Source organism: Epinephelus lanceolatus, chromosome 11 (genome assembly GCF_041903045.1).
Source record: "Epinephelus lanceolatus isolate andai-2023 chromosome 11, ASM4190304v1, whole genome shotgun sequence".
NCBI classification, from domain to species: domain Eukaryota; kingdom Metazoa; phylum Chordata; class Actinopteri; order Perciformes; family Serranidae; genus Epinephelus; species Epinephelus lanceolatus.
Window position 1 is genome coordinate 23,207,431 of NC_135744.1, and position 15,112 is coordinate 23,222,542.

The following is a 15,112-nucleotide window of genomic DNA, read 5'->3' on the forward strand; positions in this document are numbered from 1 at the left end:
TGTGTACTCAAGGGACAGAAGGGAAAGAGAAAGTCTGCACAGTGCAATCTGATTTGTGGTTATAGGCGCACCATCCCTCACAAAGTAATCTAGAGAATATCACCCCAGCCAAAAGATCCTTTGAGCGCTGTCATCCATTTTAAACTGCGAGCTGCTCATGTCGGCAGATGTGTTTGTGCATCGTGATGAGCTGATTTGGAATTGCCCTTGGCTGATTTTAGCCTCTGAATATCCTACCTGCTGTAGACAGGTTGTTCCCAAAATGGGGTCTTCTGGGAGTTACAGAGGGTTTGCTGCAAAATTACGCATCACTGTTACTTTGTTGTTTTACATATCAAAGGAGCACTTCACCCCCAAATGATCATTTGTATATCAATTACTCACCTCATTGTACATTAAATTCAGGAAGAAACTGTCTTTCTTACATGCCTCCACAACAAAGCATAAGGCAAACATTTTAGATTAATTAAAGTAAACAAGGTCCCCGTTTAACAGCAGCAAGATTATACCAACATCCCTTTACAAACTCTCACACAACTCGGGCAGTATAATCCAAGTCTCATTCATCCAGTTGTATGCTCAGTAACTCTCAAACAAACAGCTCTTTTTGATAGGGGACTGAAGTACAAGTGAAATGTATCTATGCTCTCTTCACAGCCAGACTCCATTGACAAAAACAGTAATTTTACCTCACTGAAAATGGGAGCTGCTGGTCTACTGCTGCCTCTATCTTTGAGTTTATTTGTCTTATTTTGGGACTTTGGTGAATCAAAACTAACCCTTTAAAACACCAAAGTCATACAAAAACACATACTAACTAACTGATCGAGGCAGTGGTAGACTAGCAGCTCTTGTGTTCAGGGAGGTAAAATTACTGTTTTTCTCAATGGAGTCTCGCTTTGAAGAGAGCATTTACTTACATGTGCACGTTATAGTCAAGTTGTGTCAAACAGGAGACGTTTCAGTATGTGCTCCATTTGACAAAACTTGTTTAACCAGGGGTCTGTGGTCAAAGTGGTATTTGCCTTTAAAAGCTTTGAGGACCACCACTTTCAAACTAACATGAGTCTTGTGGTGTTTAACAGCAACATGTAAAGGTCATCCTTCAGCTTATCACAAACTTTCATCATCAACAGATCTTTACACTGGTTAGTTTTCATATTGATTTTAAAATTCTTTTACAAGTCTGTAAGGTTCAAAGTTTTAAGGTTTACCAGAGGCACACCAGACTACTTCTCAGAAATGCTATTGGTTTATGAATTAGAAATGTCACTCAGATCCAATGTTGTCCTCTTTTAGCTCTTTCACAAAGCAGAACAAAAAAATTTGACGACACTGCTTGCCGTCATTATGCTCCAAGATGCTGGATCGGCCTTCCGGAGGAGCTCAATCAATTTAATCAATCAATTGTATTTATTAATGTTCTGTAATCTAATGGTTTTATAATGTATGTATGCCTATTTAATCACCATCTTTAAAATTATTTATTTTAATTTTTTTTTTGTTCTTATCAAAAATTTTATTGCTGACTATTATGATTTATTTAATTCTACTTAATTTTCATTAACATTTTAGTAATTATAACATTCTTTTGTTAAAGGCTTGTAAAGCTTGAGTGTAGTGATATCTTTAAAAGGTGCTATATGAGCAAAGTTTCATTGATTGATCATTTGATTGGAGATTCATGGTTTTTTTTTTTGTTCTTTTTACCGGATGGATGAAAAACTGTAATCTTAGAAGTACCTATAGTTGTCAGACAAGTGCAGTAAACAGTGTTGGGGAGGAGCTATTTACATATAATTGAATTACAAATAAAATGTAATTGTAATCAGTTACAGAAAAAAATCTGTAATTAAAGGAGCTATTTAAGAAATCTAAAGCAAATAGGCGTAATATCCTCCTAATATGTCACAGAGACTAAGGAATAATGTTCATATAACATACTGATCTCACCGACAACAATGGTACAGCCAGAATATTCGCATTAAAAAAATTTTTTTACAGTCCGCAAATCATGTTTATGTTTTGAACCAGTCCAATCACACAGTCAGTAGAGTCTCAGCATCAGTTACAGTGAGCTACAGCAGCACGGCAAGCAGCATTAGCAATGTCCCGGTACATAGCATTAGCCGTCCTCCTCCGCTGTATCCCGGCAGCAGCGTTAGCAGCAGAGAAGCCGGGCTTGCTCGAACAGTCCGCTGGAAAACCGAAGATCAAGGACGCGGCGACATGGCCCTGCCATGGCAGCCGCCCGTGGGCAAACAAATCAGTCTCCAGCGTGCCGCTGTCCAGCAGCCTTGAATCTGTAGGGGAGGGGGGGGGCGGACACGACTCGTGGCAGTATTTTGAATTTTAGTGCAGTAACCGTTTTGGCCGCATTCTTACATACAGCGCCTTTAATTTACAGTCAGAGATTAAAAAGGCCTTGCTTCCAAATATATTCTTTTGGGTAAGAAGTTTATATGTAAAATATAACATTCATTTTGTTGCTTTGTGTCTTTTCACTGTGCATTGATGTCTTCTTTTGGCATATTTCCTGACAACACAGGTCAGCAAAGCCATTGGGACAAATCTGAGTGCAGCACTTATTCACTTATGTTTTTAGGACTATTCAGCTTTATTGCCCAGTTCAAAACATTTGTTAGAAAAGTAATCAAAAAGTACACATAACTTTGATTAAGTAATTGAAATAGTTACTTATTACATTTTTAATGGGGTAACTAATAGGGGTGGGGAAAAAAATCGACACAGCATAGGTCCTGTTTATACGACAACGATTTCAACTGAAAACGAAATAATAAAAGTTCCGTGTTCAGACAACAACGTTCTGATAACAATGGCTGTGCACACGGATCTGCAAAAATGACCAAAACATTGTAGTATACATGCCAGGCCAGTAGTTGGCAGTGTGACTTTGTAATAAACAACACTCGCCTGCGCACATGTGCTTCCTTCTACAGAGCGGTTATGTATAAACAAACAAAATGGCAACCACACAAACATTTGTCTGGACAGACGACGAGGTGGAGTTGCTACAGTAAATCTACACTTTGCTGGAGAAGCGTTGATAAATTCAATAGAGTGAGCAGCACAAAGAGAGCTCGGGAGTCTGCCATTGTTTTTGTGATGGTCGATTTTCTCAAGCATGCCTAGTGACTGGAACTGTAATGCGCATGTGCGAAAAGTCCCCGTTTTCAGAGGAGCTGCCTATTGCAAGTTTACATGACAACAGAGACGGTGCTGTTTCCGAAAATTTGCACTCTGGAAAGTTGCATTTTCAGGCAACCAAAATGCCGCTGTCATGAGAACGATCAGCCAAAACTCAGTTTTCAGCAGATCATTTTCGTGTAAACATGGCCATAGTATTGCAGTGTTTTTGTGTGGCAATATGGTATTGTCACACAGTGCCAAATATCACTTCTTTATTATATAGATTATTAGTATTACAAATACAAATTAAACTAAGGTGGTCTACTAGAATAAAATAATCAATTGCTTTTTCAGTCCACTAGATACGTAAGTGATATGAACAGACTGAAAATTTTATCCTATTAGATAAAACAAATGACAACGTTTTCCTTTCGGACATAATTTACAGTTGAAATAAGATAATAAATTACAATATATCGCAGTATATTTTATTGCAATATTCAGCTTATCACAATATGTTTAAAATCGTAATAATATTGTATTGTAACTTATGTGTCGTATCGTATCGTGGATCCTCTGGTGATTCCCACCCCCTAGTAACTAGTAATCTGTAAAGTATTACATGTCAAAAGTAACCTTCCCAACACCGGCAGAAAAAGTATATTAACCTCTCAGATGTGGAGCAGAAGTATAACGTTGCATAAGATGGAAATACTCAAGTTACTCGAATTTGTACCTTCTGAGACCCTGTGTCCTCATATGTGGACATCACATTTTGGATTTACTTGACCTTATATGTTATTCTACTTAACGCAGACCTGTTGTCGTCATTCGTGGACACTTTTTTGTGCCGTCTAGGTAGTGAGAGCAGAATGCACTAATCCATGTAAAAACAAGATGGCAGCCATCTCTGCCAAGTCAGTCTGCAGCTGATCCCGATACAAAAGTGGACAATGTCCAAAACTTGATCACATTTTATGGTTGAAACTTGTTTATTTATAATTAATAATGTTTGTAGTTTGATATGGCAACAAAATTGAACAATTTTAGCAACAGGAACAAGCTAAGACGCTGTTAATTAGGACGTTTGAAGACATTGGGACTTTATTGTCATCTCGTTTGAGGACACAAGGACTTAATTATCATCGACAGTGTTTAGGTTTTTATATCTATCGGATATTAGTGATCCCAAGGACAAATTAAAAATGCTCACCAAACAAAACTTCAGGTCTCAGGAGGTTAAATACAGTATGTGAGTGGGGGTTCACTTCCACCACTGGCCCTATGGTTGTATTTGTAGTTGACACACCTGTCGCCAGGGGGTGGTGTAGCTTCCAGCGGAACCTTTTCATACCGGAAGTTGGTCTTGTTTGGTCAAACCAACATGGCTACCACCTTGCAATAACGTGAATGTAAATAAGCGGCTCACCTCTGAAACGTTAAATACCGATATATCATCTGAAATTGATCAGTAACTGTTATTAATGGCGCTCAGAGTGTGTGGTCGGTTCCTCAGAGACTCCGCCGTCCTTTCCAGACGGGTCGTCGTGTCCGCTCGACAGGAAAGTGCGTCATGGCTCCTCACAGCGGGTCAGTCAGCTGCTTCTACTTTATTCTGCCTAATTTTTATTTATTAATAATGGATTATATCAGGCGTCTAAAGCACGGGTTTAATACAAGCTTAGCCCAGCAGTATGTAAAGGGAGCTGGGCGACTGAACAAATCAGGGCATCTCTCTGTTCCTCTGAGGCTCAGACTGTTTGTTAGCACGTGATTTAAACTGTATTATGATTCTTTAAATTTCCACCAATAACACCTGTATTATCCGAGACAATGTGTAGGATGGCGGACGGAATAAATGACAACATATGAGGTGAAAAAGCTGCTATTTTCCCATTTTTCTTTATCGACTAAGTAGGTTTACTCATACAAGGAATTTGGCTCTCAGTGTATTCACATAGAAACAGACATGGCAGCTAAAAACAAGAACAACCCTGTGAAAATAAAGGTAAAGAATAGACAAAACTTTCATGTAAACAAGTATGTGAACACAGAAACAGACGTATACATAAGTAGCATATAAATAAATTAAAGTACATATAAAGCACCAGTAGAAAAAATATGATAAAACGATAACTTTAACATAACATACATCTGTCAGAAAGCACATCCTGACTTTATCTGAGCTGTCTGTCTATTTTATTGCTATGTTATTGATTTTAATTTCCATTTATTATCTTGATTTTAGTTTTGGCCTTCTTTATTTTATCTTTTACTTTGGTGACATTTTATGACATTTTAGTTAGTTTCATTCTCCTTGTGTTTTAAATGTGTTTAATTTTATTGTATGGCACCTTGTAACTGTGTTTTAAAAGGTGCTCTATTGATAAGGTTTATTACAAAACTTCAAGTACACTTACACACACACACACACACACACACACACGAACATACATACATATAGACAATACATAGACAAGATTTACATGATCAAAGTAAACCAAACTAATAGCATACAGAGATAATTTATAAAAAAAAAAGACCACCCTATAGAAATGAGTTATCAGGAGCTGCTGTGAGCAAATCAGATCCAGCACATCTAAAGAAATAGGGAAGTTTGGGAGCAACAACTTAAACAGAAACTTTCATACAAACATGCAGTCCAAAGTGCAGTCTTTATTTCAGTTCGATTCAATTTTATTTATAAAGCCGCTTTATAAATAAAATTGAATCGAACTTAAATAAAGACTGACTGGATAGACCTGGTGGGCTGGATGATAATGTGCATATAGTGTATACTGTATAAATACAGCATGTAGGATTTATATTGGCAGTAACAGATGAATGAACATATTAAAAATTGGTGCATTAAAAGCTGTAGAACTAAAGTCTACAATGGGAGTAGTTGATGTTTTAATGTTACAGGGTTATTGTCAGTATATGACTGATTTAAATGTCCATCAGATCACTCATAACCTGTCAATACGTTTACACCTGTGACAAGATACTGCATCAGAATTTAAAGACTTCCCCTCCACTCCAAAATGTGTTTCACTTATTGTTACTTCATTCACTTGGATGTTGTAGCTTCACTGTGCACAGTGAGGTGTGTGCACATTTGGGCTGAAATTAACAGTTAGGGCCTAAGGTGACGTCTTCAAATTCAATGTATTTTCATGTTTTTACAAAGAAAAGCATCAAATTCTCACATTTCAGAAGCATGAAACCAGCAATAAAAATTACTAAATGATTATTTAAGAGACCTTCTCTTTGCAACTAGCAGTCACATCGAGACGACCCTCTCGTTCTCCGGGGAGTACCCCAACACAGCGGCACTCAGCCAGGGGCTTGTGAGGATCCCCACACCCGCCCAAGGCCTCTCACCCTGGGCAACTCTGGAAAAAGCAAAGTCCAGCCTCTCTCCAGGAGTTTGGTTCCAGAACCAGTGCTGTGCGTGGAGGTGAGCCCAACTATATCTAGCTGGTACTGCTCCACCTCCTGCACCTGCTCTGGCTCCTTCCCCACCAGAGAGGTGACATTCCACGTCCCCAGAGCCAGTCTGTGACGCCGGGGATTAACATGCCAAGGCTCTGTCCCTGACTGCCACCCGGCACACAATGCACCCATCCCCGATGCCAATCCCTGCAGGTGATGGGCTCACATGGTGGCCCCATGGCCCAAGGCCCGGCCACCAGACTCTGGTCCCAGAATTTGCAGTGTCATCGATGTCTTTTTGAACCTCTCATAGTCTGGCCACTCCCTGCGACCCGCCTCGGATAAGCGGAAGAAAATAGATAGATGGATTATTTGACAATCTAAATGGTTGCCAGTAAATTCTAATCGATGAATTGACAAATCATTGCAGCTCTAATACTCATGACAGTACAAAAATACTTTATGACTCTTCAGCCACAAGCAGGCTTTCAGTAAGGCTCGTCATTTTTGTCTAAAGCATTTCCAGTAAAGTTTCCGTGGTCTCCTCAATCTGCACACTCACTCTAACACTTAGTCAGAATGAAAGGGCTCTGTGATTAATTTTATGAATGAGTTTATGACATCCAAGTGAGCATACTTAATCAGTTACCTCGCAGCCCCGCTGGCAGTGCAGTGATGGAGATGTTGATGTCTTTACAGGAAACGCTGCCTGCAGCCGAGGAGGGAGGAACGGATTTATCTTCACTCCTGCGTGTTTTATTACATCAGAGGCATTTCTCAACAGACTGATGAAAGGCAAAGTAGCAGCAGAGGCAGACGGCAGCTTTTATCACCCTCCAGCCTCAGTTCCAACGGACAGTGGTAATCAGACCTCTGCCTCAGAGATTTACATCCCTAAACTTATCTGATCATCGTGGCTCAGCGTTTTCCCAAGTCCTGCCGACATCATTCTGCCACCAGTGATTCATTTTAACTTTGTGTGTTTTCAGGTGAACACTTGTCATTGTTGCTAAGAGATCCAGATCAGCCGGACAACTCAAAGGTTTTGAAAGTGGCCATAATAGGAGCCCCAAATGCAGGGAAGTCCACACTGTCCAATCAGCTTCTTGGCAGAAAGGTCTGTGTCTTTAAGTGTCTGTCTTATTAACGTCCACACACTAGTATCTTGTCTCGCTGAGGAGGAGGAAGAGGAGGTGCTCACTTTGTAAAGCTGATGATTATGTCTTACAGGTGTTTGCTGTGTCCAAGAAAGTGCACACTACACGGTCGCGTGCCCTTGGAGTCCTGACAGAGGATGACACACAGATTGTAAGAGCTCTTTCATGTCTCATCTGTCACTATTGAGTAATGCCAGTCCAAAAACAAACATTAAAATATATATATATTTGCAGATTTTACTGGACACACCTGGTCTCACCACTGCATCAAAGGTCAAAAGGTGACTTTCCCTTTAAGATTTTTTTTTGTGTATTTTTCAAAGTCTTTTAATAACATAATTAATATATGTGGTAATATATAATTGGCCCTCTGTTTCCACAGACACCACCTGGAGAAGACTTTACTCGTGGATCCCTGGAACACAGTCAAAGAAGCCGACCTAAGTATGATAAAATTTATTATGAGCCTTTTATTAGTCACACCTGAGCTGCATTTTTATTTTTGCAGCTTTCGTATAAAAGATTTTAAGAGTAACTTTTGATATTTTTCACCCTGGACCCTGTTTTCCCATGTTTTCATATGAAAGTGACTAATGGGAACAACAACTTTTTCAATTGGTTCAGGATTGAGCAAGATGGCTGCAGCTGGCAGCGGCGAAACAGGCTGCAGTGTAACCACTTAAGTCGTGCTCCCATCGTTAATGTACGTCAACTTAGTGTTTGTTTTTGTTTCGTTGCTGCCAGCTGCAGCACCTTCATTCAGTACTGGAATAATTTAAAAAAAATGTTGTTCCTATTAGTCACTTAAAACATGGGGAAATAGGGTCCAGGTTGAAAAATACAGAAGTTATCCTTCCAGAGTGAAATATATAGCTGAGTTGTAAAGGTTGATAATTGTGAACTATGTCCATTCCCAGTGGTCGTCTTGGTGGATGTGGCAGACCGATGGACATGCAGCAGGCTTGACTTTGAGGTGCTCAAATGCCTCGCCATGCACCCTGACATCCCTGCAGTCCTGGTCCTCAATAAGGTATTCTTCTCTAGAGTGACAGTCAGTATGTTTACATGGACAGTTTAATTCCACTTTCATTCAGAATGAAAGGCCCTTCCGATTAAAAGTGGTCATGTAAACGGTCATTCCGATTGAAAATTAAATCCGATTAAAGGGGGTGGTGTATTACGTTTGTCATTCCAAATGAAAGAATTTTGTGTGCATGTAAACATTCATTCCTCTTTAAGTTCATTTCGGTCTTTCTGCGCATGCTCGTTTCCTTGCCCTTCTGGCGCGATGACGTATATAGCGTGCATAGCAACGGGCTGACATAGAGCAGTCGGACTTGTTGCACTCACCAGTTTCCATTCGCCAAAGCACGGTCTTCTATCTCCCTTCTTCGACCTTCTACCTCCCTTCTCCTCCTCAACAGACGAAGCATTAACAGAACAAGGTAGTTGTCGTACTGCTGCTTCAAGAATATAAGCAAAACACGCCCGAATAAGGCACTAAGAACGGCGTCGTCAAGCATCTTGTTTTCCGGAGCAAGGACTACAGTGTTTTCTTCTTCTTAAACGTAAACACGTAACATCCGCCCCGCCCCCTATCCAATCAGAAACCTTCCCTGCCCCAAACCTTGCGCAAACCCGAATAAAGGTGATTAAATTGATCTCCCGTGTAAACCCTCATTCGGAATGAATATTTCCCATGTAAACTACCTGGAAAAACTTTAATTCCGAATGATTTCATTCAGATTTATTTCATTCTGAATGAGAAGCCATCATGTAACCGTAGCGACTGGCCCATTTATTCCGAGACCTTTTAATGCTACTGAGGATGTAAATCTGTATAAAGAGGTCATGGATTTATAGCTTTGTTTTTTCAGAAGGCTAAATAATTTCCTAAAACAGCCGGTCACTGTAGCTAATAGCAAACTTTACGTTAACAGGATTAAGTTAGATGGGGACTATTTTTGGTGGCGGATTAATCCACATTTGGGGCTTTAGTGAGTATTTACAGCAGCAGGACAGTGTATATGAAATCATATCAAAATAAACTACTTCTTCTCTTGGGATTTGTTCACAGTAAGGAAATCACATGTCTTCACCAGACATTCCTTGAACACTTCCCAAAACATTCAAGGAAAGTCTCACAGATGTCTTCATTGTCTGTTTTTTAGGTGGACCTGGTTAAAGCTAAGGACAGACTGCTGGACATCACAGGACAGTTGACCTGTGGAGTGGTGAATGGACGCAGAATGCGAGTCCGGCCGGTGATCAAGCCTCCATGGGCTGAAAAGATGCCAGAGAGGGATTCAGACTTATCGCTTAATGACGAGGAGGAGAACGCGGGGCCCGAGGGCAGCGCTGAGCAGAACTCTGTGCTGAGCAAAGAGCAGCTGAAGGTGCTCAAAAGCCAGCGGGGCTGGCCTCACTTCAAGGATGTCTTTATGCTCTGCTCTGTGGACAGTGAGGATGTGGAGACGCTGAAGGTACATGTTGGATCATGGTCATACCAGGGCAAATTGAGCAAGATGCACGTTTGTTTGTCAGAAATACTTAAAATGTGTGCTGCTGTGTTTTTCAGTTACCCCTGCATGTAATAAAAAGTCAGCGCTCAGTACATTTAAAGCAATGACAAGGAACTTTTAGGCTTTTGTGTCTATTTGGCGTCCCTGTGGGCAAACGTGTCAGTGTTTCCACCGCACCACCGCCTCCTTATATAGGTCATGTAGATACATCAGTATTAAACAAAGACTTTCATAACCAGTTAAAACTCCTTGTTGCAGCTTTAAACTATGTTTTTAAGCATTAGTTAGTTTTACAGAACAGCTGTAGTTCAGTAATAGTTTCCTATTTTCTTTTTATATTAATTGGTTTTTGTTTAAATTTCATTTGATGATAGTAACCATGCTTTTATCTTGGTGTCGTAGAGCTACTTTCTGGTTGCGGCGAAGCCAGGATCGTGGCAGTACCACAGTGAGGTCCTGACCGACCAGAGTCCAGAGGACGTCTGCCGCAACATCATCAGAGAGAAGCTTCTGGAGTATCTGCCCCAGGAAGTGCCTTATTCAGTGACACAGGTGAAGCACCAATCTCACAGGGACACGCGGGGTGATAAGCTGACAGCTAACTGACTACACCCATGACATCTCACTGCACTCCCTCTGTGGCTTATTTTGAACCTTTGCTGACATGTGCTTCGGTGCAGCTTGCTGCCTCAGCCTCCACCTGCTTCACTTCTGCTTTCCACGTGCACCCTGGAGGGCCATTTTGTATACGCCAGTTCACATTCTGGCATTATTTTCATTGTTGTCTGCGTGTTATTTATTATGCTGGTCTGTGTTTACTGCGACTGTGGAATTCTGCAGGCACAGGTGTAGAATCACACCACAGAGTCAAACTGTGTTTCTGACAAACTAGAAACAAATGAATATAAATGAAAAAAAAGGACACTTATATATCCCAATCAGTCTTTTAACACACAAGAATCCTGGGATATGTAGTAGTGGTCACAGCTCTAAGTCAACATCTACTGTTCCACATTCACCTACATTTTATTGACTTTTGTAGAAGTGAGTAAATTATTAATATTTAAATGTCTCTGTTTCAGTCGGTTGAACTCTGGCAAGACGGAGAAGATGGTGAGCTGAATATTTCTGTGAAACTTCATGCCAAGAAAGACACTCACATGGTAAGAGCTCTCTACACGTTGATGGGCTTTTGAGATGTGTGTCTTGTAAAGCTGTCTATAGGGCCTGAGTACTAAATATGAGCTGTGACTCATCTGTGAACATAATTTATGTTCAGCTGCTTATCTAAATTAAAGTCTGGGTTGAGTTTAGCATACAGTTTATTTCATTTGGCTTTTTGTTATTACAGTAATATGGGAGCCCATTTCTGCCAATGTGATTTAAAAAAGCTACTGTAAGTCATTAAAATGAAAAACTTTTTGAAAATAATGACTCTTAGCTTGAAACAATGACCAATCACAAATTTCGAAATAATAAGAAACCTCGAAAAGAAATGTCTTAGTGTCTCAAAAGTACGAGAGTCATCCTCAAAATAATGACTAAACCATCTCAAAATGAGATTTCTGGAAATAATGAGAAACCTCAAAATGATCCATCCATTCATTTTCAACTGCTTATCTAAAGTCGGGTTGTGGGGGCAGCAGGCTGAGCGAAGCACCCCAGACGTCCCTCCTTCCAGCAACATTTTCCAGCTCCTCCTGGGGGACCCTGAAGCGTTCCCAGGTCAGATGAGATACGTAATCCCTCCAGCACATTCTGGGTCTGCCCCGGGGCCTCCTACCAGTGGGACATGCCCGAAACACCTCTAACAGGAGGCATCCTGATCGGATGCTTGTACCACCTCAACTGACCCCTTTCAACACGAAGGAGCAGCAGCTCTACTCCGAGCTCCCTCCAGATGTCTGAGCTCTTTACCCTGTCTCTTAGGCTGAGTCCAGACACCCCACGGAGAAAACCAATTTCGGCTGCTTGTTTGTAATGACTTAGTATCTAGAAATCATGAGAAACTTTGTCAAAATAATGACAGTATTTTTTTTTAAAAATGAGAAACTTTCTTAAATTGATGACTTACTTTTCTCAAAATAATGATGTAGTATTTCAAATTATGAAAAGCTTTCTCAAAGTAAGAGAAAGTTTTGAGAGTTTTTTATTAAAGCGACTTAAGGATCTTTTTAAATTCCATCACATCAGCAGCAGTGGGCTTCCATAAGATCAGGAGACTCAAATGAATGTTTTCTCCTGTTCGTCAGTTCGATGTGATATAAATGCAGCACAAACAAACTACCGCAGTGTGATTTAAGATGCTGGGCCCGTGTCAGACACGTGACTGAAAGGAAGTGAAATGTCTCCCTTCACCTGTAGCTCCTCTGATGGCCTCGGATATTTATTTGCCGTGCCTCCATACCTCCACATCCCTTTTGCTTGTGTTTTTAACTGGTAAATATTTGAGCAGCCTTTCTAAACCATGCATATTTGATGCCAAAGAATATTTGAGGCTACATCTGTGGTGCTGAAATGTTTCAAGGCCAGCGACCTCCAGGAAGATTGACTCAGACCTTTCTTTAGCTTTTACATTCAACACAGGAAGAGCTCCAGAAAATGTGGAGAGGGTAAAACTCACAGGAAGGACTGACCGAAGAGATGGAATCTCATCTATGTTATGAGTCGTTCCTGATACAAAGCTATCTTGTCCAATTTTCTTTTAAATAAATCTGAGAAGATAAGATAAGACTTTGTTTATGCTGAGGGAAAATGTTGTGCGGCAGCTGCAGCACAAAGTAGGAAAGACTGCAAATATACAAAAGACTAAAATAACACAACAGAAGTTGCAAAATAAAAAAAAAACGTAACAGTGAGGTGCTAATAAGGTCCAATCCAAATATATACAAAGCCAAGACAATTACTTTTGTTCAGTTTTAGAGCTCAGTGCAGCCTTTGAGAGGGAAAATAAGGCTCAGTGGAAGTAGGAGTTGAACAAGTGAATTATCCTTATGAGAAAAAGCACAATGGGCTCAACATCTTTTATCAGAAATGTTTTAATATTCACCAAGATATTTTTTAGGTTTTAACTTTGTCTTGATTATCTTCTTGTTGTAATAGTTGGAAACCAAACTCAGAATTGAAAGTAAGATTCGAATAATCGCCTTGTCATAGACACGCACATTTCCTTCTGCACGGTGCAAGAAAATAGTTCCTACATGAAGCTGCTCACAATAAGGTCTGTGGATTATCTTGAGTAACCAGGTCATGATTTCTGGACAGAGACATTGCCGTGGAGTTTTTAAATCATATTTTTTAGCGCTTTGAGCACCTCATGCCGAGTGACATCTAGTTCCATTATATTGAAGAGAAGGCAAACATCTCTATGGCCGATAACTCATACACTCAGAAACTCACACCAGAACAATCTAGACTGACAGATAGTCCCTTTAAATTAAGATGCATTTCACCATCTTCAGTTGTATAAAACCTTCTAACATTCTTTGCAGCTTCATCAACAGATATCATGATACTATTTTTAATTCTTGTCTTTTAAACCTGCCTCACTCAGATACACAAAATAAAACCTCTGAGCCTGTCTGTTCACTGGTGCCTGACGTTGCTGTGTGTCTTGTGTCTCCAGAGCATGGTGATCGGCACAGCCGGCCAGATGGTAGCGCGGATCGCCCGAGAGGCGGGTGAGGACCTGAGCAGCATCTTTCTGAGGGAAGTAAAGCTGAAGCTCTCAGTCAAGCTGAGGAAGTGAAGAGGACAGAAGGACTTTAATAGAGATGAAGCAAACAGCGGATCCTGCTGGATGTTAGATGACTCTATTTGTATGTTTCTCCGCAAAGGACAAGACCCAAAGAGTCAAACAGAGGATAAGATGTCATCGTGAGTGAGACGTGGAGCTGTGAGGTGGCACATAACCACAGCTCCCAGTGAGATGGACAGAAAGTGTGGTCTACATGTTGACTTTTGCATCCTTAGGCTTTGTGCATCAGTAGCACCCTCATGCAGATTTTAATATAGAGATGTTACCTATAAGGTGTTATTATTATAGATGTGAAAACCTGTGACGCATCTGAATCAGTAAAGTGGAGAAAATATGTCAATTACACAAGCTGCAAAATAAATTCATTGGCATTTATTGAGCGAAGATATATTTTAGGCAACAAACATGACACAGACTCTCATCAAATGGATGTTTTGACACAAGTTTGACAGTGTGTTCATGGCTGAGCAGGTTTGGCGAGCTGTGAAAAGGCCGATGGTTTATCTTTGGCTCTCAGAGCTTTTTACTTGGCGGGCATCGTGCGCCTAGCGGGACCTGCACAGTCATGTTCACTCAAATGTCCCTGATGTACCATCCACCCCTGTTCCCTCCACTCCCACATCACTTTAGCCTTCTCCACTGCCTTTGAAGTGTGGCCATCCATCCCTGCGACTATCACTTTTTGTTCCGCTGCTTTCTTCCCTTTTCTCCTCCCCCCCCCCACTCTCCCTCCCTCTGCTTTTTTGGCTCTCATAAAGCCCAGCTCTGCCCCCGAGGGCTGAATTGTCTCCCTAATGGATGGCAAAATGGAGCACTAACCTGATGCTAAAATGGGTCAGATAATGGTGATTGGATTCATTCCTGCTGCCTGTGAGTTAACTCGGCGGTTACTCTATCCAGGGCATCTTGATGAATAACCAGCTAGTGGCCTGAAGCAAGGGCGACAGGAGGGAGGGAGAGGCCTTGAATGTCTCGCAGAAGCTGTGTCAGCCCCTCGAGCTCTCCCTGCTCTCTGCGACGGCTGCTTCACTGTGATTAGATAAGCTGGCTGCGCAGCAGAGATCACCACTTAGACAAGCCAACTGCTGCTT

The 15,112-nt window shown here is 40.9% G+C and overlaps 1 protein-coding gene across 2 annotated transcripts; it reads left to right on the forward strand.

Moving 5' to 3' along the window:
- Nucleotides 1–4,514: 4,514 nt before the first annotated feature.
- eral1 (Era-like 12S mitochondrial rRNA chaperone 1) lies at nt 4,515–14,395 on the forward strand. 2 transcript variants are annotated; one of them, XM_033609790.2, is made up of 11 exons: nt 4,515–4,740; nt 7,285–7,446; nt 7,575–7,702; nt 7,816–7,893; nt 7,977–8,023; nt 8,125–8,186; nt 8,660–8,772; nt 9,914–10,225; nt 10,667–10,816; nt 11,347–11,427; nt 13,890–14,395. In XM_033609790.2, exons 1-11 carry the CDS (start codon nt 4,635–4,637, stop codon nt 14,010–14,012), a joined length of 1,362 nt encoding a protein of 453 aa, XP_033465681.1. In that variant the 5' UTR covers nt 4,515–4,634; the 3' UTR covers nt 14,013–14,395. The 2 variants fall into 2 exon arrangements, with proteins under 2 accessions (XP_033465681.1, XP_078028498.1); XM_078172372.1 differs by lacking the exon at nt 4,515–4,740 and adding an exon at nt 6,474–6,610.
- Nucleotides 14,396–15,112: the final 717 nt, after the last annotated feature.

What these genes read in the sequence shown, in the direction of transcription:
- eral1 (XM_033609790.2), top strand. Translation starts at nt 4,635, where the DNA reads ATGGCGCTCAGAGTGTGTGGTCGGTTCCTCAGAGACTCCGCCGTCCTT. An exon ending in CAGTCCTGGTCCTCAATAAG is followed by an intron (nt 8,773 to 9,913) that starts GTATTCTTCTCT and finishes TCTGTTTTTTAG; the next exon opens with GTGGACCTGGTTAAAGCTAA. An exon ending in CCAAGAAAGACACTCACATG is followed by an intron (nt 11,428 to 13,889) that starts GTAAGAGCTCTC and finishes TTGTGTCTCCAG; the next exon opens with AGCATGGTGATCGGCACAGC.